The sequence below is a fragment of the Hetaerina americana genome, unplaced genomic scaffold, assembly GCF_022747635.1.
Source record: "Hetaerina americana unplaced genomic scaffold, ioHetAmer1.1.p SCAF_11, whole genome shotgun sequence".
In the NCBI taxonomy this organism is placed as follows: Eukaryota; Metazoa; Arthropoda; class Insecta; order Odonata; family Calopterygidae; genus Hetaerina; species Hetaerina americana.
In genome coordinates, this window is record NW_027286181.1 from 27,377,405 (window position 1) to 27,404,382 (window position 26,978).

The following is a 26,978-nucleotide window of genomic DNA, read 5'->3' on the forward strand; positions in this document are numbered from 1 at the left end:
GCATGCCTGAAGTTCCTCCTCAGCCTACTCTTACACTCCCCAGCTCTGGCACGTAGCAGTTCAAACGATAAAGTTGTCAGAAATCGGGCTAAATTCGTCTGCAGTTTAGAATTTTATCGCCATGGCGAGTTATGCTTGCAGCGAAAGAACATTTTTTTCGCATTTTCAATGTTTCAAGACCGAAATTCTAAATCTGAACAAACTGAAGGCAATTCTGACCCCATGGCCAATCGATTTAATTCGTGGATATTTTTTTCCATATTTTCTAAAACCTTATTATTCTCCCTAAATGACCGTATTTACTAACCCTTGTAAGTTAATCGAATTTCCTCATTGGACAATTGTAATATATGACCTCGTTGCAAATTCAGGCATGTTAGTGGAATCGTTTTGTTTGTAGGAATAAAAATGTCTTGGATGTCCCGGAAAGTTTGCCCTTGGATACATATAATGAAGGATAAGTTAAAAAAATATTTTAAGCGTCCAATTTTCCCAGTAATTTACTTCATCGACCTAGTAAATAAATTTTATCCATAGATGTATGTACTGGATATGACCTTTCCCTCATGCCATGTAAAATTGTTTACCTTATGCAAGGAAATCGATCATTTCAATTCAGACTGCTTTGATTTTTGCTTTACTGAAGGGTTTGTAGCTATTGTGCAATATATCTGGATGATTTTTTTCATAGATGGCTGTTCTCACCCCTATTTTTGCAAAAGCTATAAATCTACATACAATGGCTTTTACATGCATATATTAATCCATTACTGCAGTGTTTAATGATGAAAATATGTTATATGATTTAAATTTGTTATTACGCATTGGGAAATACATTCATGATTAGTAAAATAACTAAATATTTTCTGCATTTAAATACATATTAGCATAGAGAACTCCGTTGAAAGATATTGTCGCGGAATCTCCCGCAGTTCTTTGAATGTTAATATTTTCAGTTGCTTTTGGAAATACCTCCTGATTTATTTATCAATTTTTTCTCCATTCTGACGGATGGACGTGTTTTCTTAAAACGTGCTTTCATTTGATTAGCTTCTTTCGCATCTATTTTACGAGAAATGGGTATAATAGGCGTGATTTTTATGCGACTAGTTCAGAGTTTTTCCTTTAAAATTCGAGTCAAAAAGTGTTTACATAGCTTGCCCATTCTCTTAACTTAATTTTGCCCATTATTCTCAACTGACCTGCTTTGAATTACTTTAATCCAGCTTCTTCTTCGCTCTCTCTTTCTCTCTCTCGCCTCTTTTTCTTTTTCCGCCCACTTGCATTCCCCTAATTCCCGCGCGGAGAACCTGGCGACTGGACACCGCCACGGAAGTTGCCAAAGTGTGGGATATTCCCAACACATTGCCACTTCCCTATTATAGGGTGATGAGGGGTTGGTGGCGGGTGGAGGGGGGGAGAGAGGGAGTGGCGGGGAGGATAGAGAGGAGGGGAATAACGCAGGAAAGGGAGGGAGTGAGAGAGAGACAGAGAGAGGAGGTGGAGATACAGAAGGGGAGCAAATCCCAGGGAAGGAGAGCGAGGACCAATAGGATTTCGATTCCGCGGAAAAAAGTCGAAGTCTGAAATTCCTTCCTTCCCCCCTCCGTCCGCTCTCTGTGACTTTAGCGGTTGAGCGAAGGGAAAGAGGGTTAAAGGCACGAGCAAAAGGTGGCGTCTCTCTTTTCTAGATTTTTCTGGTCACCCCCGGGTATTTTACGTGGAGACATCGGTGATGTGTGTTTGTGTGTGTGTTACTATCCCGTTGGTGTGACATGTGCCTGCCTGTTCCATTGAAAGGATAAGACCAGCATCCCTCCTAACTCTTTCAGTAACATCATTCCTGTCGTTGAGCGACCCTTGTTCACATATCACATGTTTATATTTTTACATCGAATTTTCACGTTTTGAGTTGGTGTGTGTTTGCCTCCGTGCTGTGTTTGTGTGCGTCGGTGTCAGTGTTTCGCTTCGGCGTCACGGAATTCGATTTGAATCGACCAGTGTCACCGATTGTCGCAGTACTCACGTGTTCAATTCGTATAAAGGTGATGAGAGGATGACTTTCCTGAGGATCTGCTGGGTATGTTATCTGGTGCTTTTGCATATAATTATAGCTACTTTTTTATTTTTAAGTTTCGATCGATCGAGTCTTCGAAATCCTTACAACTTCCCTCTCAAATCCTTCCTCCACTACCACCCTCCGGAGAGGTTTCTATAACGCCTCTGGCTTCACGTTGGGTTCTAGCGGATTGTTTACGGAGGAGCGGCGCCGCCACGCGGCGAGTTCCCCCAGGAATCATCCCCCCGACAAGTGATGCGGGATCGTCCAGCGTCGTTTTTATTCGGCTGCGGAGTGCGCGCGAAAGGACGGAGAAGTGCGTCAAGGGCGCGTGGGCGCGCACCAGAGCGGTGTTGGCTTTAATCTGATAATAGTTGGCCTTTGAACACGAGAGAATAAACTAGAGCAAATGTCCTTACGTCCATATGTTTGGGAATTATTTTAGAGGAAAATGGGTGAAATCAGTGGATGAAATACTGGAGAAATCAGAAATTAAAAGCTTAATAATTGTTTTGGAGAAAGAAGCCTTTGCCAGAAGAATTAGATTGATGGCAGGCGCGCTAAATAAAGGGGCAAAGAAACGATAGTAAACATTTTTAAAATTAAGCGCAGGGCGTGAATGATGTCACTCCTGGTCTTTGAGGACGCATACAGATCAGTGTGTATTTCAGGATTTCGACAGTAGGATGCGAGTGTGGCTAAGAACGGAAAAAATAATTTGGACAGAGAGGAAGGACGAATATTAAGTTTTAAACAGGGTAAGCGAAGAGAGGAAATTACTGGGGGAAATCCGAACAAGGCATAGAAACTGGGTGGAGGAAATAGAAAGGTAAAAGAAAGACTGAATGCCGGGATAGAAGGGAGAACGTTGAACAAGCGGGGTGGAAGAAGGGTAAAAATAGGTTTATAGACAGCGTGATGGTAGGCAGAAATAAAGTAGGGCAAGATAGAGTCAGTTCCCGGGATACGTGGGTGTAAATAATTGTTTGGGCCCGTCCTTAATGGGTGGAATACCTTGAGTGAAATGAATAAAGCATCGGATTCACGTTACGTAAGAGCTTTGCGGAATGAACTATTCACTTGTTAGTGGGAAATAACTTTTCGGACAGGGGGAAGGAGGATGGAAGAGGAGGATAGAAGAGTATTTCGGTGGTGTTTGCATGGAAGATTCGTGGCGTGGAGGCTCTTTTGAGGGGAGGAATCTTCAAAAGTATTCCCTTAAATCATCGTCGGCCCGGCGCGCGCAACCCTCCCCTCTGCCTCGTCCGAGTCCCTCCTCCCCTCCGCAGCCCACTGGTAGTCCTTTATCCCTCTCGCCCCTCACCCTATCAACGGCGAAACTGTTAGGAAGGCGCAAGAATTCCCTGTGCGGAGCTCCCTGAGCTGGCTAACGCCCCTTTCCTTCGCACAATTATAATGTACGTATGAACATTTGAGGTGTGGGAATAGGGAAACATAGAAAAGGTAAAATGTACGGTAAGGAAAATAAACAAAGTACCAGGCATGGTAAGGAAAGGATAGATAATTGGCGGGAGAAACCAACAAGACGCAGAAAAAGCTGATGCAGAGCATTTGTATTGGTTATGGGCTGTTTAAGATTGTGAGTAAAAGGAAAACGTTACACGAAGAAAAGAGGAAAAAATGAGAATTTTGGGCGGAAATACGAGAAGTAGAAAGTATGAGACATTGATGGAGGGTTTATTTTAGAGTAGGTTTTCGGTTGTGCATTGCTAAGCGAGGCTAAAAAATGTACGCGATGTTCAATCTGTGTCCTTCCAAAATCTAACTTAAAAGGTCAACCAAATAATACGCAAGGAGCTCATTGGCTTGCAGGTGTCACTGAGCGCAATCCAATGAGCAGTTTACAGTTTTACGCATAGTACTATCAACTGAAAGCCAATGAGCGTCGATTTAAATTTCGCGAAAACCTGTGAGGTCAAATTATTATTTAGAGAAATCTATAGGTCATGGTAGGTTTTTGATGCACTCAATAACCAGTATATGATACATTATTAAGCCCCTTATAACACAATAATAAATATCTACTCTGAAACCTGAATTATAATGCATTATTGTTGTCATAACACCCCTGCATTTCTTAGTCTCGTCTGATATGGCACGACCTAATGCCTCACACTGCATTAATCCCTTCTTATTCCACACATCTTCTACCTCCCTTTATTCCATACATTATGTTTATTATTTTCCTCCCCCTACCTCGTCTTCCCAACATTTTCCTCCGTACCACAGTCTTTAACAGTCCATTCCCACACAATAGGCCCTGCAGCCATTTTTCCTGCCCCTTTAAATTTCAGTGAAGTAATATACGCTTGTTATAAATGTGGTTAATTGTTTTATGGTAATCGGAAACGCTTCACCAACTCGTATTTTCAGTTAAGTTTCATTTTTCAGAAGAAACTACCCAGTTTTTAAAGTTTCTATGCTCGTTAAATCTCCCCGTGGACTTGACGTGGTGGATGTCCTTGTGCGTTCTGATGACACCTAAAGCTGTGCTGGCGGGACCAATGATAATTGCTCCTGCCAGGGGCACCCGTGCCAGGTCGAAGGGTAGAAACCAGACGATAGGTAGTCCACGCAGCGTCTCTCCCTCAGTGCGGCGGCAGCGAAGGCATCTGATCCCAGTGGGGCGGCCATTGAGTGATGGTGTCACGTTAAAAGCATATTGAGAAAGTAAACGGAAAACCATTGTTATCCTATGAATCGATGATGGACAGGATTATTAGAATGAGTCCCGGTAACAACGGGACTCCGCCCAATCGCCCGTATGCCGTGCTCGGTAGTGGGAGAGACAAGGTTACCGCGGTCCTCATCCTTGCAAAGCAAAACCGACAGCAACAGCACAGAAGACGACCGAATTGGTTAGATTAAGAACGATTTTGAGGGCAGAATAATTAGAAAATATAAAGTAAGAGATAGAGGATGGAGAGTCAGGATAGGCAGTCTTAGGAAGAGAGTCAAGACAGCGGTGTTCATAATCACCTGTGCTTTTCAACTTATGCGTAGAGGAAACGAGGATAAAAAGAGTGGAACGTGAATAATTGGAGATAAGGTAAGAACGAAAGAAAGGGGCTTATTGTAGTGTTAAATATTGGGTTGAGGTTTTTTAGGAGCGGCGAGGAAATTGCCACTGTACCGTTTTGTAGCTTAGTAAAGTTTGTCCATCAAAACCAACCTTAACCGGTAGATTACCGATGATAAATTATAATTTTCATTAGGTTTAAGGCAGTGGTAAATTTATTAAGTGAAGTTCCATAGTAAATTGGAGAGCACACTAACAGAAATAAATGGACCAGTACAAAAGGAATACAATGAATATTTTACCTTTTATAGGCATTTTCAACAATGCTCTCATTTTCATGGTTGGCATAACATCACCCCCCGCCATTGCTCCCTTCTGCGTCTCGCGAATGTCATCGGTTTGATGTAACTGAACTTCCCCGATCCCCTTCTTCTCGCTGCTTTCTTCCACACCTCCCCGTCGTCCAATCAGACGGCGTTGCCGCGAGGCGCTCGACAGCTGAGATCATCGGCACTATTCGTGTGTGGTTGGGGTTGAGCAATTTGGGCTGGGAGGGGAGGAATTCGGACGGAGAATGGGGCACGTCGTCAACTCACCTATTACTCACTTACGGACAGTATCATTAGATTGCACCAAATTTGTACATTCCATTTGTGACAGATTCTATTTCTCTCAAATCATAGTGTAAATATCCCCTGCGTGTTGGAAAACTATGCCAAAATATAAAAAAAACATTTCATGGTCTTTTTACAGGAGCACGACCCTCCAAATTTCTGCCATTTTGAATTGGTTTTATGGTAAAACGTTGAGTAAGTCTCGGTCTAATTAAAATATTTAACTGAACGAATCAATAGTTAGTCTAATGATCATGACTGAACGTAGTTTGTGATCTTAAAAAAAAATTAACTTGACCAAGGGATGAGCAGATCGAACTATAAGTGAAATTAAAATGAGTAAATTGTAAAAAGAAATCAGTATGTAGACGTTACGCCAGTGTGCTGAAGTGACGTCACATGACGCATGGCAAAAGTTGCAGGTGGACTCTTGAAAACATCCGCCGTCTCAGCTGTGAGACCAAAAGAAAGAATTTTTTGCGAGAACTGAAAGGAATGTTTCCTTTGGCTCGTTGCTAGATCTGGCGTTTCAAGTGAAAGAAATTGTCATCTAGGTATAAACAGCATCATGATAAACTTGAATTGGTTAGTTTCTCGTGAGACAAAAGCTGAAGTACGTGCTTGGACCTTACCGACCACAAATGACTATTATTTTTTCAAATGAAAATTTTATTTTAGAGTTCATAGTTCAAGGTTTCGGAGAGTCTCATTTCGTCACAAGACGACCTCCTAACTTCTAAGAAAATTCGCATTAAGTGTTTGTCGAATTTATTTTTCAGATTTCAAATAAGCAGGTCGGTTACCATTCAATAAAATCTTTAAAAAAATTCTTTATCGAGATTGGTTTATATTTTTCATTCCCTCACATCGGATACGACGAGAATATGTATATTAATAAATCCTCGAGTACTAGTAATTTTTAATTTATGGAAAAAATACTGAACTTTTTAATGCTACTATAACGCAGAAATGCATGTGCATTAACCTATTGTAATCTGTTACTCGAGTTATTGTTGTTTCGTAATGACAATATTTATTGAGTGTTGCCAAGGATGGCTAAAGGTACCGGTTGCTTTTATTTTTTCAGATTGTAAACCGCTGAATCACAAGATTTTTAAAGGCTCATGCCCGTATTATAAATGAAACGTCCTCCTACATAAGTACGAGGGTCATCCGGAAAGTAGTACCCGTTCGTGCCGCATGAAGTGCTGACGACGCGAGTAGCCGCTGGACGAGGTCAGATAGCTTCAGTGGCTTGTCTGCCTTCTCTGAGCCAAGTTGCGTGACGCTAGCATTGCCTGTGTTGTTTCTGTGATTGTTTACAATGTTTAAAAAAATTGAGAACGCCGCCAGTTGTGAAGTGAGGGCAGTGATTAAATTCCTCAATGCAAGAAACGTTCGCCCATGTGATATTCATCGCCAATTAAAGGAGGTGTATGGAGACAATGTAATGGACGAGTCGTCTGTTCGGCGGTGGTGTCGCAACTTCAACATGGGGAGGGGGAACACACACGACGATGAGCGTTCGGGGAGACCGTCTGTCATTACAGACCAACTGGTGAGCTCAGTTGACGAATTCGTGAGGAACGATCGGCGCGTCACAATTGATGACATCTGTGAGCATTTTCCCAATGTTTCTCGAACAATTGTTCATGAAATTGTTAAACACCATCTGCATTATGCAAAAATTTGTGCAAGATGGGTCCCTCGCGTATCTCAATGAGCTGGCGGCGAAGGACTATGCAGCAGGAATACAGAAACTTGTCACACGTTATGACAAATGCCTTAATTTGCTTGGAGATTATGTTGAGAAGTAGTTTAAAGTATCCTCTTTCAAATAAAATTTTTTATGTTTGTTAATATTTACTTTTGTGTCTTTATTTCACGAACGGGTACTACTTTCCGGATGACCCTCGTATATATTTAGTATTTCAAAACTCAACGAGAAGGACAAACTGTCTTCCTTGCCCAATCTGTGTCACGGTTAAAGAAATAAAGCCCTGTAATAAGTTTAGGTATATTAATCTAAGTAAAGTATAAAATATTGGTGTAATAATTTTCCGTTAAATTATCTTTATCTTTTAGTTTCAACCCATTAGTATATTTTAAAAGACAAATCAAACCGATTCTAATGAATGGAGTGTATCTCATGATTCAGGAGGATATTAATCTCACTAAATAAAGTATCAAGCGTAGGTGAATGCTAAGGGGATGGGATTTAAGTGACGTAGGTTAAATAATTTCATGATAACTGATGTGGAAAAGCTACGGTTTAATTGAAAAATAAGGCCGATGATATTTCTGCACCAATATCAGCTTATTCACAGATTTGCAGCTGGTACTTTTCCTCATTAAGAAAAAAATGTCGCGGAACTTTTTTATAAAAGCGGGAAGCCGTTTCAAAGAAGAGACTTCGCATAAGTTCTTAGAATGTTTTCTCGAGCGTAAACCTATTTAAATAAACAAATTTGATCTTGCACGTTTGTGACCATCTGTGTTTATGCCCGTTGGGGGGGTGGGGGCGTGGGCCCTCCCAGCCGCGTGACTTTCGACCCTTTTGGCGTTTGATCAGCGGCCACGTGAGTAAATTAGAACGTCGCCATCCGGCCCTCACTCCTTCTCCCTCACCTAACCCACTCCCAGTTTCGCGTCCCCTTCCACAAATCTTTTTCCTAATCCCCTGCCTCCTCTCTGCTCCGCTCCATCCCATTCCTCTAGACAACCCTCCTTAGAGACCACTACCCATCTGGCGAATATTAAAATACGTACCCTACCTTATTACCATTGAAGATTCGGAGAGTGTGAGGACGGATTATTATAAGTAAGTATCTACCGGCTTGGGGGAGGCTTTTGGGGGACCCTAATACTGCATACTACTACTGCAATTCTAAACCCTAAATATACGGTTCCAAAATATCCTTAAATCTCGTAGTTCATATTATAATAACTCATTCTTTACCTCGGAATAATTTCTACCTCAATTGATTCCAACCATAATGCTTGTTCTTTTTCTCCCCATCTCTCATTTCCCCATCACTCCCCCCTCTATTACCATCTTTAGCATCCCATTTCATCTCAATGTCCCCTGACTACACTTGTCCTGCCTTCATCGAAATTCTCCCAACATCTACCCCTCCGATCCTATTATGCCCAGGAGTTTTCCGTAAATTTCTAATACAAATTTCTGTCAATAGCATCTCATCATCTCTTCCCCAGCCATGACTCGAATGTCATCGTTTGCTCTTCTTACTATCTATTAGATTTTTTCATTCTTCTCCCCATCTCAATGGCCTCCAATCTACGCCAATCCTCTTCCTTCTACGACCAAGTTTCCGAGCAATACAGAACTACGTTCCATAATACTCGTAAGTCTTTTCTTTACATATTTACTTCTGGTGCCATTCAACCCAACTCAATTCATCTTTGATTGTCCCCACTACTTTGCTCTTCCTCATTCCGGAACACCTCCCGACTAGGCGAAATGCTTTACTTGTAATTCTGGTTAATGTCCAGCAATTTGGGCAGTTATAGTGGGCCTATCAATTATCGCAATACGTAATCCCAGTCTCAAAGCCTTTTTTTTAACATTAAAGAGAATCCATATAAACATTCTTGCTCATAGTTACACTTAAAGCGTTACGCATAGGTTACACTTAAATTTTAGGTGGTAGGAGAGCCTGAATGCACTACCATCCACGAGTGTTTGTGAAATATGTAGTTTTGCTTTGATGCCGTCAATTAATTGTGTGGAGTTAAATAAACCATACTTTCAGGTGGTACTTTGTGAATACGTGTCATTGTGTAAAAATTAAAATAAAAACCTTAATTTAATAATAAAACTGTTGATACTAACAAAATTTAATTTAATTTTGTGTCGATATTGATGAACTTTGGATTCGGAAGAAGAATGCTGCAAAAATGAATCGAATTATTGTACAATGTGCATGGAGAATTAAAGAACTTAGTCCTATAAAATTATTCTATGCAAGTACGCAGAAAAAGCAATACCATTGTTCTCCCTTGATTGCAAGCAGAACTTTTGTGTGATGTTTGGTATGCATTCATATGAAGCATTTTCATCCCTTCATTTTCCTCTGCATTAGTTCTGGTCATTTTGTGTGTTGTAGGACGGCTACTGTCTTTTATCCATCTAAGTTATTCTGAGGTTAGGTTTCTCAAGAAAATGTATCGTGCTATGAGAGGTGTAGTAAAGAAACTTAAGTAATAACCTCGTTATTCGCGAAGGGATCAAACCACACCAAGACTTTTAAGAAAGCGCAGAAACAACAAAGTGGGTATTATTAGCACTCAAAATGTCATCTGAAAATTAAATGGCATTCGTACAGTGGCACCGAATCGTTCAACTCACCACCACCCTCTTTCAATAATCAGCAAGTGTGTTGCGATCTGGAATTATTATTTAAGAATTACGTTGCAATTAGGCAATTTTCCTGGTGTAAACGGTCAAATTTGGTCAATGATCACTCTTACAACGAAAATTACATACATACACGCACTAGAAAAAAAAAAAGGAGACAAAATATTCTTACATACAAAGATACTTCCACATCACATGCAAACAAACTTCCACATCACGTACAAAATGGCGTTCAAATCACATAGAAACAATATTTTAATAACTACAATGAAGTTTACCACCCAGTGGCTGCTTTAAATTAATACTTAAAACTTATAAAATTGGATGGAATGCATCGGCTGATTTTAGACTACTTTTCACTCTCATTATTTCTCTATATTCTTTGGGAATTATTCAGCAATAATCCTAATTGTAATGGTACCGAATCCTTTTCGGCTTCTTTATCTCTGATTCCTGACCACAATTTTGTAGGACACGAGAAAGAGGGAATCAACTCGATATTAACCGAATTAAATGATCAAATCCAGAGAGAACCCTTTCAGACTCGAGTTTATATTTCCTGAAGCCTCCGCTGTTTGACCTCACGTCCAAATACTTTGAGAAAAGAGGATAAACGTTCATTTGTGGCTTTTGAGATTCCTGTATCGAGAAGAATGTGAAAAACAATCTTTTTGCTGAGGGAGACGAACAAGAATTTGGATATGTTTCAAGAAGCAGGAATGCTTCTGTAAAAAATTCGAAGCTTGTGGAAAAAATGAATGGATAGTATGTATAGGCATTGGAATTTGTTAACCCTGTGTTGCAAGGGTAATTGTTAGGAAAGCAAACATAAGGGAAGGAAAGAATAGGGATTTTGGACGGCGACCTGGAATTTAGAAAATAAAATGTTCTGAAGAAGTAAATTATGTATTATAAATTATTTTTATATTGTTAAAGAGTACCTAATTTTTTAGTAGTTTAGGCTAATAGTTTTATTGTTTATGTATTGCAATAGTTTTCAGCGTTATTCCAAAACATACTCTAAAGGTTATGCTATCTTGAACTGCCTTACAACTCATTTCCACAAACTATTGGTTCCCTACTTTTGTTGTGATATCATCTCTTTCATTTATTATTAGATATGTTGGATTACTCCGAAATTCAAAATAACGATTCATCTCAAATGCTTAAGAAAAAGCTTTTTCTCAATGGAGGTTTCATGACCATTTCGTTCATTTCTTATAATGTCGGATCAATATTTACATGTATTTAGGAAATTGGGGGGTTAGATTTTGCGTTTTAATGACACAATAGCTTTAGCCGATCCTGGTGCTGTTTCATCTGGGTGACATTACATTTCCCCGGAGGATAATGTATGAGTTAAGAGTATACAAGTATTGTATTCTCTAGGTATTAACTTTTTCTGTGATAATTCCTCCTCGAACAACTTGATGAAGCATGGAAAGTATCTACTTAATTTAATGTTGCCTATATAAAAGACTTGTTTGAATTTATTCATTCTTCTTTGCATTTTATTTTTTATCGAACGTATTTGCTGGCTTTGGATGCGAAAGTTTACGTTCTAAATAAAGTCGTCAGTCTAATCTCAGATATATTTATCAAATTCAATGGACTGCCTTATTGTTCCCGATGAAGGTTTGGAGTTTTGATTTTCATACACTCTAATAACGAGTTATCGAGAGAGAGTAGTTGGTAATTACCCCATTTTTGGGTATACACCTTTGTGGAACCGATAGGACGTGTCAAGCTTTTCAATAGCGATGAAAAGGGCTTATTGCATGTCCAGATGCGTATTTCATTGTGACGGCAAAATTTTCCCCAGTTAACATTACTCAAATATTCGTTACAAGGAGGGAGAGAAGCTGTTTTCCGCACAAACGGACGCAACGATGTCAATTGTACCATACAAGGAATTTTGTTCGCCACATAATACACGTATATATTCCCGTTTGTTGCGGAAGTACTTCTTCAACTTCGGTGGGAAACGGAGCGCTAAGTCGAATTTCTATTGGAGAAGAGCCAAGATAAATATGGAAGCGTATTTTTTTCCCTATTTTTTTGCGAATAATTTTACTCACTTTAATAGACGACAGCACTTTTACTCTGCTGCGAAGGATAAATTTAATATTTTTGCATGCACACTTAAACTGCTCAGAAAATGTTGTTTTACATTTTTGAAGATACTAGTTTGTATTTCATCAAAATATACGAATTTTAATTACTTATTCCGTGTAATTTATTTTATTTCCTACAGCACATTTTCATTCAATATGTTGCTGTGCTCTTATCTCTCTTTTAAAAATTACTTAATATTATGCTATGGGTCATTGGAAAACCCTTCTATCAGAATGTATTCGTTAGAAATACGAGTAAGGAAACGTGGAAGGGAAACAAATAATGCCATTGCCACGAGGAAAATTGCTTACAGCTATGAGCGTTGGCAAATTGACAAGCAAGAAAGACCTTAAGGTGTTTATTTTTTTCGCAGGGAATGTTGGAAGCTGCCATTCGAATGATGTGCAAGGCAATATTTGCCACGTTGGCCGCTGCCACAGTAATCAACCCGAAGGTTAATTTTGATGGACGAGGGTGGAGCTCAACTCGTGCTAAGCCCTATAGGCGTGTGCGGTTCTCTTTGCCGCCTTAGTATTACAGAACGCTCCGAATGCCATTAAATCTTAACTCATAGATTTTTAGCTGGAGATATTCAAAGGCATTACCCGGATTGCAACCCTGGAAACTTAGTAGTTGTGTGCTTCACCCATTAGGCCTTTAAGCCGTCTTGTCGTATAGGGCAGCTCAGGAACTCACTCACATAAAAATAAATACCCTTTGTCTTATACTTAATACCTGTTCAGTTACTTATACTCTTGTTGCCATCTTGCTGTACAGTGTGGTTATTCCTTTCCGCCTTCTATCCTTCTTGCATGAGATTTTCTCTTCTTCCACCGGCCTCAGCATACCACCACATGTTACTGTATCTCGTTCAGGTTTAGAATAAGTCGTCCATCCCTCTGATCTACTATATTTTTCAATACCTTTATCCTCTCTGCCTATCCTACTCTTAAGAACGCTTTATTGGAATTGGAATTCTTGAGGCAAACAAAGAATTCTGACCCTGTGCATCAATCCTTAGTATCTTCTCCGGAGACTTTTTCTCCCATATCCGGATTGGCCCAATGGATTACCTACCATGCTAAACACATTCCTTGAGATTTTTACTCCGCGTACTTAACTTTTCATCTTTCTTTTCCCAGTTAAAATTCTCCATTTTTGTCTCCGTTTATTATTATTTTTATTATTATATTTGTTATTAAAATGCACACGTGCAGATAGACAATGTCAGGTGGCACGCAAGTCCCAAGTATTGCCATCAAACTTGCCTTTGCAAAATAACATGGCATCTCAAATCCAATCAATATCACAAAGGAAGACATATCTTCAAAAAGTCCGCTCTAATCGTTTATTTACTTCTGCATTAACGGTCACTGTTACTGCCATCATTTACCTCTCTGTTGAACGTTTTTTTTTCCAAATAACAATTTTCCTCATGTTCTTCTAAAATGTCCAAATATGTGAATTCACGCGTGCTCTATTTCACGCACCCATAATTTTATACCTCCAATATATGAAGGCATGTATAATATATAATCATCATTTTGTTATATGATTGAGTTAAGAAATTTATTCTAGGGTGTTACTGTCGACTTTATCGCGATTTTTTTACTATAATTTCCTGACTAGTGATTAATGTAATGATGATCGGTATAAAAATTATGTTGATTGTTTTTCTTTTGTTATGGAAATTTTCTGTCATTTTGATTAGGCTTGCATGAATTAAGATGATGCGGTAACCATAATTTTTCAAACTTTAGTTAAATTTTATTCTGTTATATTGAAGTCCAGTGAGTAGTGTGTAGGGCTACTGATTGGAGGGCTCGGGTTTGATTTTGGGTCACGTATCTGGACACCGTCAGCTTTACCCGAGCTGTGTGATTTTTTGGGTACCAGATCTTCCTGAGAAATCACTGCCATCACAGTGAGAGGAACTGGGACCCCTACTCTGTTAACGTGTGAATTTCACACGCCGTTCGACTTAGCAATAGGTGAGCTCTATCCTCACCTATAAAACCGACCTTCGGGTTGATTGATGTAGAATTGAGGTTGAATTTTACTGGCAATGGCACAAAAGTACCCATCATCGAAGTGGTCCCTCCATAATATATCGTTTATGTGCGCTCTTAAAATATGGTCTTTTTACAGCATCACGCCAGCCCCCTATTTAGCAACACGTATGGTCGTATTGCAGGCACGAATTGCTGCCCACGTAAATGGCAATTGCTTGCGCATCCGTCTTCAAACACTTCCCCTTTCTGTTTAGGCCAAACTTTCCCTTTGAAGGCATGTTCTTCTCCATCTTCCATTCCACCTGCCTCCACACCTCTGTTTCGTCTTTCTGCTGTTTAGTTCCGTTTCCGTGAGCGACGACCTATCTCAATGGGCTCCTCCCACGCTAATCGGTATCAACCCTAGGATTCAATCAGTATTTCAATCCTAGGATTGGTTTACTGCAGCTGCTACATTCTTCAAGGCAGTATATTCTAGGGAGAATGTGGTAGTTTCCCGTTGTCTTCCACATGGCAGTACTGCGGCCGATACCGTGAACTTCACTATCGCACTGTGGTAGCTGATACCGGGCCGACCCACTCGGTCTGCGCCGCCAGAGCCTAATGGTGAAACTGCTGCCTTTCACCATGGGTTAAGGGTAGCTTTTTACTAGGAGTCCATTCTCGTTGCTTCATTCCGAAATACCCTTAAATTACCAATTTGTATTTTTTTTCTGTTAATATGTGTAAAAACCATTAACAAAATTTTTCTAAGTTAGAAACTTTTTGCAGATTACGGGAATCAAACCAGCGGCCTTCGGCTCCATAGCCTACGTCTGTGGAGCTACTCCTTGGTCTACCCCCGCCCCCCTGATATAATATATGTATATATATATTTTTTTAAGGTAATCTACCGGTTAAGGTAGGTTTTTGGATGGACACAACTACCAAACAAATATTTTATTACTCCTAACAAAACACAAAATCCATCATTCTACTCTATATCAGGTCCCTCTTCATCTCTGAGTACTTCCTTCATCCCGTCCAACATCCCTATTCTGTTCCTTCCCTTTCCTCTTTTGCCCAACATTCTACCCTCTATCACAGTCTTCAACATCCCACTGCCGGTCAACACCCCCTTCATCCACTTTTCCTGCCTCCATAGGATTGCTCCCAACAAACCCCTCTCTTCGCCCACCATACCAAGTACTTCCTCGTTTGTTTTCTTCTCTGTCCATTTCACCTTCTCCATTCTTCTCCACACCCACATTTCAAAAGCCTCCAATCTACGTCTATCCTCCTGCTTCAATGACCACGTTTCCGCACCGTACATAGCTACGCTCCATATCAAAGTTTTTACGAGTCTTTTCTTAACATCCTTACTCAAAGTCCCCGTCATCAACTCCCTACTCCTTGTGAAAGCCTCTTTGCCTAGCGCAATTCTTCCCTCCCCGGACTACAACCTTGACTTGGTGGAAGGGCTTGTGCGTTCCGATGACCCCTAGAGCTGTGCTGGCGGGAGTAATAATTATTGCTCCTGGTAGGGTCACCCATGCCAGATAGGTCGAAGGTTAGGAGCCAGACGAAAGGTAGTCCACGCAGCGTCTGTTCCTCAGTGAGGCGGCTGCAATGGCGTCTGACCCCAGTGGGGCGGCCAGTAAGTGATGGTGTCACGTTAAAAACACTATTGAGGAAGGCAACGGGAAACCACCTCAATTATCATTCCCAAGAAAAATATGATGGACAATAGAGATATGTATATACAATAACATATAAAAGAATAAATTAATTATATATATAAATAAATATATATATTTATATATATAATTATTATTAGGTAATCTACCGGTTAAGGTAGCCTTTGGATGGACACAGCTGCTAAATAAATAGATATTTTGTGACTAAACAATACTCACACGTTATTTCTTGACGTGTGTGTATATATATATATATATATATATATATATATATATATATATATATATATATATATATATATATATATATATATATAAGAAACAGAAGGACGAACACAGGAGAGGCGGGGAAGGCGGAATCCAGCAGATTACGAATGCAAAATATTTCCTAGACCGGGATATAGACATATTTTTGCATTCGTGATCTGCTTGATTCGGCCTTCCCCGCCTCTCCTGTGTTCGTCCTTTATGTGTTTTCCTATCCCTTTTCCTTATGTCTGTTTCTATATAAATGAGTATTTGTTCGCCGTTATGCGGGATTTCGTGTTTGAATGTATATATATATATATATATATATATATATATATATATATACACATATAAATATATATGCATACATACATATATATATATATTCATACATACACATAAAGGCCTGTATATTATGCCTCCTGCCCCCCTGTCGATCCTTTGCCCCGAATACAGTTCCCGCTAACCATTTATGTGAATAGAAAAAACCTGGCTTTGGGATATCTTGTCAAATTAGTAAATTAGGAACCCTAAAACCGTCGGTTGCCTCACGGGTTCTAATGATTGGGATTTCGAACTGAAATGTCTTTTCATCTCGTTTTATTCTTTTCCGACATTTTTTGTCCTACGTGCACATTGCCCATCTGTTTTGGGGTTTTTAATGTGTTCGTCTCGGCGCGGTGAATGTATCAAAACTTGGGATATTATATTTTTCGCCAGTTTGAATCTTTTCATTGTTCTTATTGAAATATTACTTTGAAATCGAAATTTAGTATTGTAAAGAGCAGTGCCATTATAATTACAGTCGATGAATTAACTGGCAGAGGAACCTTGACATGTTAAAAAGGAATTTCTTCAACCGTCAATTGATCGGTATAACATCTTGAAATAATGTTTTGAATCATCATTAAAATTGCATGGAGTACTCTTTTAGTAATTCTTTTCCAGGAGAAGTCCAAGCGATGTAAATTGAATAATCAGTGTGAGTATATTTTTACTCAACCCATTGTTTTTTACATCGTAAATTGAGCCTAAACTAGGCGAGTTTTCTTGAGAAGATTTTGTTAATTGGGTATATATTATCTTGCATAAATGATTAATGATTTGGGTTTCCGCAGACTTTTGATTTTTTGCGGAAGTCAGTAAAAATTTGAATTTTATTTAGCGTATGCTAGGCAAAATCTTTAATTGAAATGAAATGGAATAATTGACTTTGTAATTCCACGCACGTTATTTAAAAACAATACCCAGGTTTCGACGTTGAACGTCATCATCAGGTATCAGGTGCCTGATGATGAGGTAATGTTGAAACCTGGGTCGTGGTATTAAATAACTTGCGTGGAATTACAAAATCAATTATTTCATTTCATTTCAATATGTTATGCAAATTCCATAAAATTACGCCGGAGACAACAAACGAAATCATTGATGTTAGAAAGCGTTGCTGTTGAACATGCAGGGAAGCCGAGCAATGGCAACATGGAGTATTACCTAAGAACCTGCATTTGTTATGACGAAATTGTACATGGTGTTTACCCAATGTTCCTGGCAAAGTTGAAAGGCACGTGTATTTGGAGACTGGGGACACCCCATCCTCTGGCATTTCGAAGAAATTTATAAACGTGGAAATAAATAAATGATTCTAAAATAATAGAAATATTGAAAGAATGAAATCTTTTTTCGTAAAAACCAATCGCACATTCTGAAATTGATTGAATAATGTGTTAACCTTCCCTGCTAATTTGTTGCCTCATAGTTTCGTAACATCTCCGTCATCTCCAGTTATGTTGAATGAAATACTATCGTTCTTGTCGGTGCTGAGATAATTATAATTTATTTTCTTCGCATCATCGCTCGCATTCATTACACAAGTTTATCGACGGAGATAATGAATAATTCTCCTTCGAGTTGTTTGTTGATTTTCTTACTTTCACTTCGGCCCCTCCGAAAATGTATAGAAATCTTCCCATCCCCATAAGCTATCCTTTCTCGATTTACTGTTTAAAATTGTAAGCAGATTTTCTGATTTCAATTTCTTCTGTATACTGCATCTTTTTTCTGGCAAACACCTCTCTAAAATTCGATTTTCCGGAACAAGTGTTTTGTTTACTCAAGATAAAAAAATGAATTGAACATGATTTAACGACTTTATCAAAACTCCATAGTAAGTAAATCATTATTGATTTATCATAAAATATCTTTTGAGGTTCTTGGGTTTCGCCTGATTAAAAGAATGCAGCGGTTTCCATCATTGATTGAAACAGATATTTCGTAGCAAAGAGTGTTATCAGCGTGTGAAGTTGCCTTTAATGTATAATAAAAAAGAAATTATTTAGGATATCATGGAATATGTACAGAAACATTTTTGTAGCGTTTGCTTTTGGGTAATTTTTATAAAAAACACCATAAACTATGCATCATGTAATAAGCAAGAATATTCCCGCTCTGAGAGATTCATATTGCAAATGCACATTGATGGGAATTGACTTGGAAATATTATAATCTGAACTTCGAATGAAGGCTACGGTTTTGTGTCTAAACTTGGAGTTCAACGATGTAATTCGACCACCACACATGGTAATTGGCAGTAATTTTAAATTTCCACTACGTGAAAGAGACCTCGCGATAAATAAAGCCACAATAAATGAGAAGTAGGAAAGAGCCGCCAAAAAATGACCTACTTTCTCCCTTCGCTGGTGGGGCTCACTTACATTCGGTTGCTGTTTCGAATACCCAATCTCTTTGTTCGCCTTAGCTTTTAAAAAAAGCACGTTCCTTTATGGAGCGGAGATTTGTGCGACGTATGCCGCCCTGTCCGATGGTGTGTAGCAAAGGCGCGGGAGGTCGGGTTGCCTCCTGACTGGAGTCGACCGCCTTCACTTTTTCCTCCCGACACCTCTCCCTTTGAAGAGACCGACTCGAACTTTTCCTCGTGGTCTCTTTCTGAGGCGACCATTGTTTGTAAACTTCGGCCAATATATATGTATACCCACCTCAGCCACCATCCCTCCCATACAGATTTTAAACGACCCTTATTTACACAGATCTCTATATCTTTCCGGCGCCTTAATAAATTCGCGGCGACTTAAATCTATTCGAAAGTGGCGAAGGTATTGTTGTCGAAGGGAGGCAGACAGACAGCGCCACCGTCCGACTTGGTCGCGAAAGGTCTGTTGGACTCTTGCCAGGTGTTACCAAGCACGTGGTGAGACTTGGATCGTCCATTTGTCACCTCAATTGAAAACGACGCTAACAGCATCGCCGTCTGAGTCGCAGAGGGGATCATTTTCAGTTCAGTTTTTTTTACGACGGGAGATATTCCGTTTCTCATTGCCCCGCGCAAGTAAGCTGTTATGCTCCTGTGTGAGTCTACTCATAGACAACGCGTGGCTGTGCTAATTTTAGCGCGCTTTTACGTTCAATGGATTTCTTCGATTTCTAGCTGGTAGTTGGCGTCGACGTCATTAGCTGCAACTTCAACGAAACGTATGTTCGAATCATTTACGAGAACATGTGTTCATTCCTCAAGAATTTCTCGTTAGGTGCGTTAATGGTAGCATGTCTGAAATATAATTTAGAACTTTCATAAATTTCAAATAATTTATTATCGCTTGCAGCAGCAGTAATTTTAGGGTTAAGTTTTCAAGGTCAAGCTCACTTTCCACTTGGTAATGAACATTGGTCACCAACCACATTCTTTGGTTACAAGTGAAAATATTGCATCATGGGGATTCCGACAGAGTTTAGGGAAGGCTGCAGTAAACAATATTCAAACTGAAATTTTTTATGATAATGATGTGCTTCCAAAATTTTTGCCAATGTTTTCCCACCATAATTTTTGACATAAAATCATTTATTATTGTTTAAACCGCGAAGTAACAGGTCGACCTTTGGTCTGGAAATCCCTGGAAGCCATTAAAAAATCAGAGACTTTATTTCATTTGGAAAATTAAGGGATAATACTAGAAAAATTAGGGATTTTGAAGGGAATACACATTTAGTTTGAGTTATCTCATGGAAGTAATAAGATTCGGGATTTACGCTTGCTCTAGTTTCATTCCTCGAATTGTGATATCTGCCATCAGCTTCTCTCTTAAACCCAGAGGATTTAAATGTTATTCTTGCTGATACTAATTTCTTCCCAAAGCACTTGATCCATGGCATTTAGAATTGTTTGAAGGTACTCTTATGTTTCTGTGACTACTGCGATGTGAACTACGAACTGGAGCATGCCAATTTCTTTGCCATTCACCTTGACTATTTTGATGCCCACATCTTGTGCTTCTTGTATTGCCTCTTCTAGATACAAGTTGAATATCTAGCGAGAGTTTGCATAATTATCTATCTCCTTTGTTAATTTTAGCTTCTATTTTCCTTCCATTTTTCACCTTCGCAGTTATTACTTGATTATTGCTGAGGTTTGTACAGGATTCTTGTTAAGATGGACTATATTGTAAGAACAGAAAATGTAAAAAGCATTCGTACGTGTGAAAAGGACAGTTCTAGAATGGTTTTCTTATTGAGACATGCCCTCCACGAACTCCATACCCGTCCCTCCCATTACATGCATGAATACATACACGGTATCTTGGAAGCAAATGCTAGGGTGTTTGGCAGGGGGTGATTACACAACAAACTATATTTGACAGAAAATACTCTTCCCACTCGGCGCGGTCGGACAGCGTTATTCTGATCCCTTATCGTTCGTAGGAAAAATAGTATTTAAATCTATCTGTTCTACACTTAATCTCTCTAATTTTTTTGACATTACCTCTCCTATCGTAATACGATGCGGCTAATGAATCAGTCTCAATATCATCGCTAAAGAGACATCATCCTTCCAATTTATACTAGAGATTTCATCTGTAATTTAACCCTCGCTCCAGGAGCAATTCCTAATCTAGCTCCGCCAATAATTTTGATACGCTACTCAGTTTATTTGCCACAACATTTTAATGTTCTAGCTCCTCTACGCTGCACTTGATCTGATTCGGTAGTAGTAGTAATTTTATGGGAGGCGACCGACAGCTAAGGTCATTTGAGCCATTAGGTATGGACAAGAAAGGTGGAGAGAAACCCGACGTCGGCATTAGCTTATTCTTGTCGAAAGGCGCCAAGGGGTCCGTAGTTTTAACTTCCCATCCGACGGACGAAGCCTGTACTTATTTTAATACGGTATTCAATCCAAATTGATGAGGATCAGCAGCATATTCTTGCCCCCTCAAGCAGCATATCGTATTTTAAACGAGGCCTAAAGAGCGAAAGATTACATTACATTGAATTTTAAACTTTTTTCGCATTTCCCCGATAATTTTCTAATAAATCCTAATTTTTTGGTAGCTAGTCCACATATAGTATTCCCCTTCTATGTTTCACCCAGGAGAGAGGAATTGTAAGGTTAAGGCAGAAGTATTTTATTAAGTCTACACATTCTACTTCAGTATTCCTTGCGCAATGGACGTTCGGGAGGGAATTGCTGTTATTACAAGCATTCAATATAATACTTGTTTAAGAATATTTCTAATTTCCAAGTGTCGCACCAACGTTCATTGATTGATAAGCATTGAGCTTATCTGCTAAAGCTATATTTAAATCGGAGTAATGGCATTTTGCTCCTCCTTCTCACATCAGTATCGATTCTTACGCTCTGGAGAAAGTGAACAGAGGACACAAACCGGTGTTATACTTGATTCCATGAGATTTTAGTGGTCTTTTTGGTTTGTTTCGTGATGGTTTACTGTGGAATTCGATTTGTGCGTTTTGCTTGAAGGTTGAAACAATTAACATATGACTACGATGCTTTATTGCCTAACATTCACTGCCTATATTATGTCATGCTTCACATTTCTTTAAGTGTTTCAACTTATGATATAAGATGTTGTCACTTTGCATTTTTTAGGCATGCATCTTATCACGATTGATGATCTACTTACCTTTTGAGTCTAAATGACATGTCATTCACTGAGTGAGTTTCGTTTTCCCATTAACTTTTCTCAATTTGTTCCACGATTTTGCTCAAATTTGCGAGTCTCGTGAAGGTAAGAATAGGTTTATCATCCCGAGGACAAAAAATGACCATCAGGATGAAGGGAGAGGACTACCATCGGGCATGAGGAAGCTCGTCCTCCGCAGTCCTATTCCCTTTTGCATGGAATGTGTGATCGATTGATGTTATTTCTGGTCCATAAATACGGCATGGAAGCTTCGTTGCAATATCTTACGGGGGGAATCGGACAAGTTTTCAAAAATAGAGCCCCTGCGCGCTTGTGTATGTGTGTGTATATATGTGTGTGCGCGCGCGTGTCTGTTCGGCTTTCTTGTATAAATATCAGTGGCTTAACTGCCTGTTACGAGATTTCGTTCGAATTTTTCTTTTTCTTAACTTCCTCCTCGTCGGTGGAATATGTTCCATAGAAATGGTGCCGTGTTGGCTTAGCCGTTGGGTTTTACGAAGGGAGAAGAAATGATTCTTCCCGTGGACCCTTCAGAATGAAGCAAGAGACTACATACACGCCAGATGTTGGTCGATGCGAACGGAAAGTTGGATTAAGAGAAGGATTGTTTTACCGCGGCGATTATTTCCGTGTGGGAGTGGATTACTATTTTGATTTATTTGGCAACGTCGGATGGAACAGGATGCTCGAGATATTAGAAGCGCTTGGAATGAACAACAACGACTGAAAAATAATTCATCTAATTAACCAGCTTGGCTCTTGACTCCGTTCGGAAGTGAACCGCAAACAATCGGCTGAGAAGAATATGTAAAACGGTATCCATGATAAACAATTCCGCGCGGGACCGCACCCGGTAATTTCGACGCCTGCAATTATTGTTCGCATTAGGGGTCGGGGAGCTCCTTCCTGGTTTAAGGCACAAATATTGCCCGCTTAGTAAATCCAAACTCTCAATTTTTTTCCAAACGGAATTATTGTTGCGATTTTCGAGAAAGTATGCAATAAATAATGTCCGGCGTGATCGCCCCGCGACCACTGTTGTTATTATTACGGACATTTAAACATGAGCATCAGAAACTATTAGTCATGAACAAAATTCGGAAACGGTATTTTCTATAAACCCGAGGGTTTATTTTTCTATCACGCATGCTTATTTAATGATGGACATCAATTTTCTATTTTTTTTAACATTAGCAAAATAGTAAATGCTTCGTGCATAGGTTCTGCCGAATTTCAATTCACAACTGTTTGCTTAGACTAAAACTAAGTGGAAGTTTAACCATTAAAACATGCAATTAAACTTTTCTAATGCAATTTATTTGAAGTTCGTAACTCACAGTCTTAAATTCCTTCCAAATACGAATGAGCCAACCGATAATCATTTTAAATAAACTTTTCACACGTTAGGAGTCAGTAGACTACAGTAGATACTTGGAACAAAAGTCTGGACATTTAGAATTATCTTTGGATTTGAGCGAATCCAAGTTTTAACCAGTAATAATAAAATGCTTCAAATAGCCTAGGTTGTAAAGAAAATTAATCATACTATTATGGTAATAAACCACAGTAATCAACCCGAAGACTGGTTTGATTGCTGAGGCTATGGCTCACCTAAAGCTCTTGTAAGCCGAACACTGTGCGCACTTCATCCATTTTGGGTGTACGGGGGTTAATTCCTTTTCATGTGCCGCCAATGAATCCCCAGGAGGATGTGACACCTAAAAAATCACACAGATTGTGCAAAGCCGAGGGTGTCTAGAGGTGCTACCGAGAATCGAACCCTGGCCCACCGATCATTAGCTCAGAACTCCACCTACTGGACTTCCACGCCTTCAAATTACGATAATGCATTGATATATTCAGCAGTTACATGGTTTATTAACTTTTACAGGGATCTCTTCAAAGGCGTGTTTTTTGCAAATTAGAGTATTTAAAAAAAATGTAAATGGTTCACAAAGTTTTCCCAAATTTATATGTTTTTTCCTCACTTTTCAAAAATTTGAGAAAACTTAATTCAATCAATATTTTATCCTTCTGTTTAATTGTCGTTTTGCGATAGTAAGGAGACTTAAAAGCTGCCACCAAATCTATTTATAGTGTAAGGTTATTCCTTAAGCCTGATCACTGCTCTACAAATTTGGCGTTTGTAATAATATCTTCGCTCTGGACGCAGTTTGGTACGTATGAAACGATTCTCTGTACTACAAATGACGTTACTTACATCTATCATATGGAACGAATGCCAAGTTTTAGGGTATAATTAAGTCCTCAGTTGATGGAATAAATTGTAATTAGGAAGATGTAATTAATATCCGGTATATGATCAAGTTTTCCGAATAACTCGTATATGACTTGTTTAGCTTAAACTGATAATGAAATTGTCATATTTACTTTGATAAAGTTCAGCTTCTCTGAAGGGCAATATCTCTTCTCCATTCCCCATTTATGGCCAGAGGTGGATCATAAATATTTATCCCGAAATTCTCATAGTTAGCCGCTGAATCATCCCTGCGTAATCTTCTGTGCCGTCGAAAATAGGTCTAAGAAGTAACTAAGGGAAGAGGAATATTGGGGTGGATGCATGTCTGAAAAGGGATCCAAGGATTCTTGACTCATAGTCTTGCGGCCTGTGACCACCTTGAAGTCTGCTTCAAGGTGGTCTCACTGTGGGTCACTAACTCTTCTTTTAAATACTTTTTTTTGGCGATGATGCATCGTCAAAATTTTTGAAGCGTTAATGCAACAGATATTCCTATATTTTATTGAATTATCAGATTAAATGATTGAATACTCTAGGAATACCAATGGACACAAGTCAGTACACGGGACGAGAGGCTCGCAATGGATGTTTGTTTGATGTTTTCCGTCAGATATAGTAAGTTATGAAATATCGGGAAAAATGACATTAGTAATAGGAATGGGCAAAAAAGAATAAGGTTAAAGGTAACATTTTGTTTATTTGTCGTTGTTGGATCCATTTTGAAAATGGCTGTCGCGATTTATCGATACCCCCCGCACATGCCCTCTCCGCTCTTCCCCGAAAACGTCATTCTCATGACGTCGGTCGGGCCGTCGAAACGTCCATACTACATATGTGATGGTCCTTTCTTTGTGTTTCTATGTTTTAAAAATCAACATCTGTGTTTATATATATATATATGTATATATATATGTGTATATATATATATGTGTGTATATATATATATATATATATATATATATATATATATATATATATATATATATATATATATATATATATATATATATTCACACACACACATGCATAAAATTTATATTTTGCCACAGGATTTGGGGTAAATAAAATATATAAATGTTATATTATTTTATTCAAAGTCTATTACCTTATAAACCGAATTTCGCATTCGTAAATTGTTAATCTATGGTCGCGGGTTATACTTTATTGACGGAATAGAATGTATTTTTCGCCTGTAACAGTTTTCACCTAACGAGGTGAGTAGAATCAGTAATGTAGACGAAGTGAAGTCTGCAGGCATTAAGTTTATTCAAAATAAATAAGTCACCATTAATTTCAAGCGTACGCCATTGCATCTTCTCATTTTTTCCCTTTCCATGGAGAATACCCCTGCACTCTTTAGCTATAAATTCGTAAATTTTCTATCTAATAATATTGTTAGTCATATTACTAAGATTATTTGCAATTATTTATTATTATTTGGATTAATATTATTTGGAAACTTACTTTTATACTTCATATATCGACTTCCCGCGATTTTTATTATGGCGCCGTTGCTCAATCGCCCGTGGCCAAGTACGATTGTAGAATTCGCACTCTCTTGCCGGATGCAGCCTCCATTTTACCGCAGATAACCCTTATATCAGTCTTGTTGTCTCTGAAAGCGATAAAAATAATTCCTATTTGGTAAATGCGGAGTCACGTGACACGATTCTGAGCTGTTCGAAATTCTTGGGCGCTAGAAGCTCTCGGAGCAATGATTTTCCTCCTCGGCCTTGGCGTTAAGTTACCAAGGAGGGATTATTTGGATTGGTTTCAAATTCATGCTCCGTGATCGTGTTATTTGGGCTCGAATGGAGTCAGCCCCCCTCTATCATTACTCTTCAACCTCCGCGCTGGCTGAAGGGCCTATGAGCAATTTGTTCCACGAATGAAATTCCCAATAAATAGTAAATACAATAAATTTTCCGAATTTAATCATGAAACAATCATCTAATAGACCTCATATTTTACCCAAAAAAGTCTCCAGAGCCTTGTAAACCTTGTGCATTCTGTGACTTAATTTGAACCTGTTTTGAGAACCTCGCTTGCGAAATATTCTCACCTTGATGTTCCTCATTACGGAGACAATTTGCTCGTTTCTCTAGCGTTTCGAGAAGACAGGACAGACATTTAAAAATTTTTTTAGACTTAAGGCTTTTGCATGACTTTCTGTCTCTCTCATCATGAAATAATAAGGGTTTGATTTTTTGAAGAAAAAAAAGAAATATCATTTTTACACCGGATGAGATGGCCACATTTTTTCAGCTAGTTTTATTCGGGAAATGAAAAAAACTACCCTTTTACGAATTTATGAAATTTATAACATTGTTAGATTTGAGAAAATATTGCTAAAATTCGTCCTCATTTCTACCTCGGACGAAGATCCTCCTAGCTTTAACGGTTTGGCGAATGGCATTCAATGGCTCAATCCCTTTTCACTAACTACACTTTAATGGAATAAATATATTGGGTCAAGGCTACACGAGAATGGTCATTAAATTTTGATTGGCTTGGGGCTTACCTCAAATGGTAAGATCGCCATGGGAAGAGCTGGAGAAATGAATGAAAGTTGGTGGTGAAATTGATAAAATCAGCTTCATTCGGTCATGTTAGCCAGTCAA

At 38.9% G+C, this 26,978-nt stretch overlaps 1 protein-coding gene across 2 annotated transcripts in view; it reads left to right on the forward strand.

Annotated features, from left to right (window-relative positions):
• Positions 1-26,978, forward strand: part of Lmpt (four and a half LIM domains protein limpet) — a 946,158-nt gene that overhangs the window by 126,185 nt on the left and 792,995 nt on the right. The window contains exon 1 of one of the 2 annotated variants that reach the window (XM_071599518.1): positions 1,954-2,080. The exons of the other annotated variant lie outside the window; for it this stretch is intronic. Coding sequence (XP_071455619.1) covers positions 2,057-2,080 — 24 coding nt within the window. The 5' untranslated portion in view covers positions 1,954-2,056. Of the gene's footprint in view, positions 1-1,953; positions 2,081-26,978 lie in introns of those variants that run through there. 2 annotated transcript variants of the gene reach the window in all.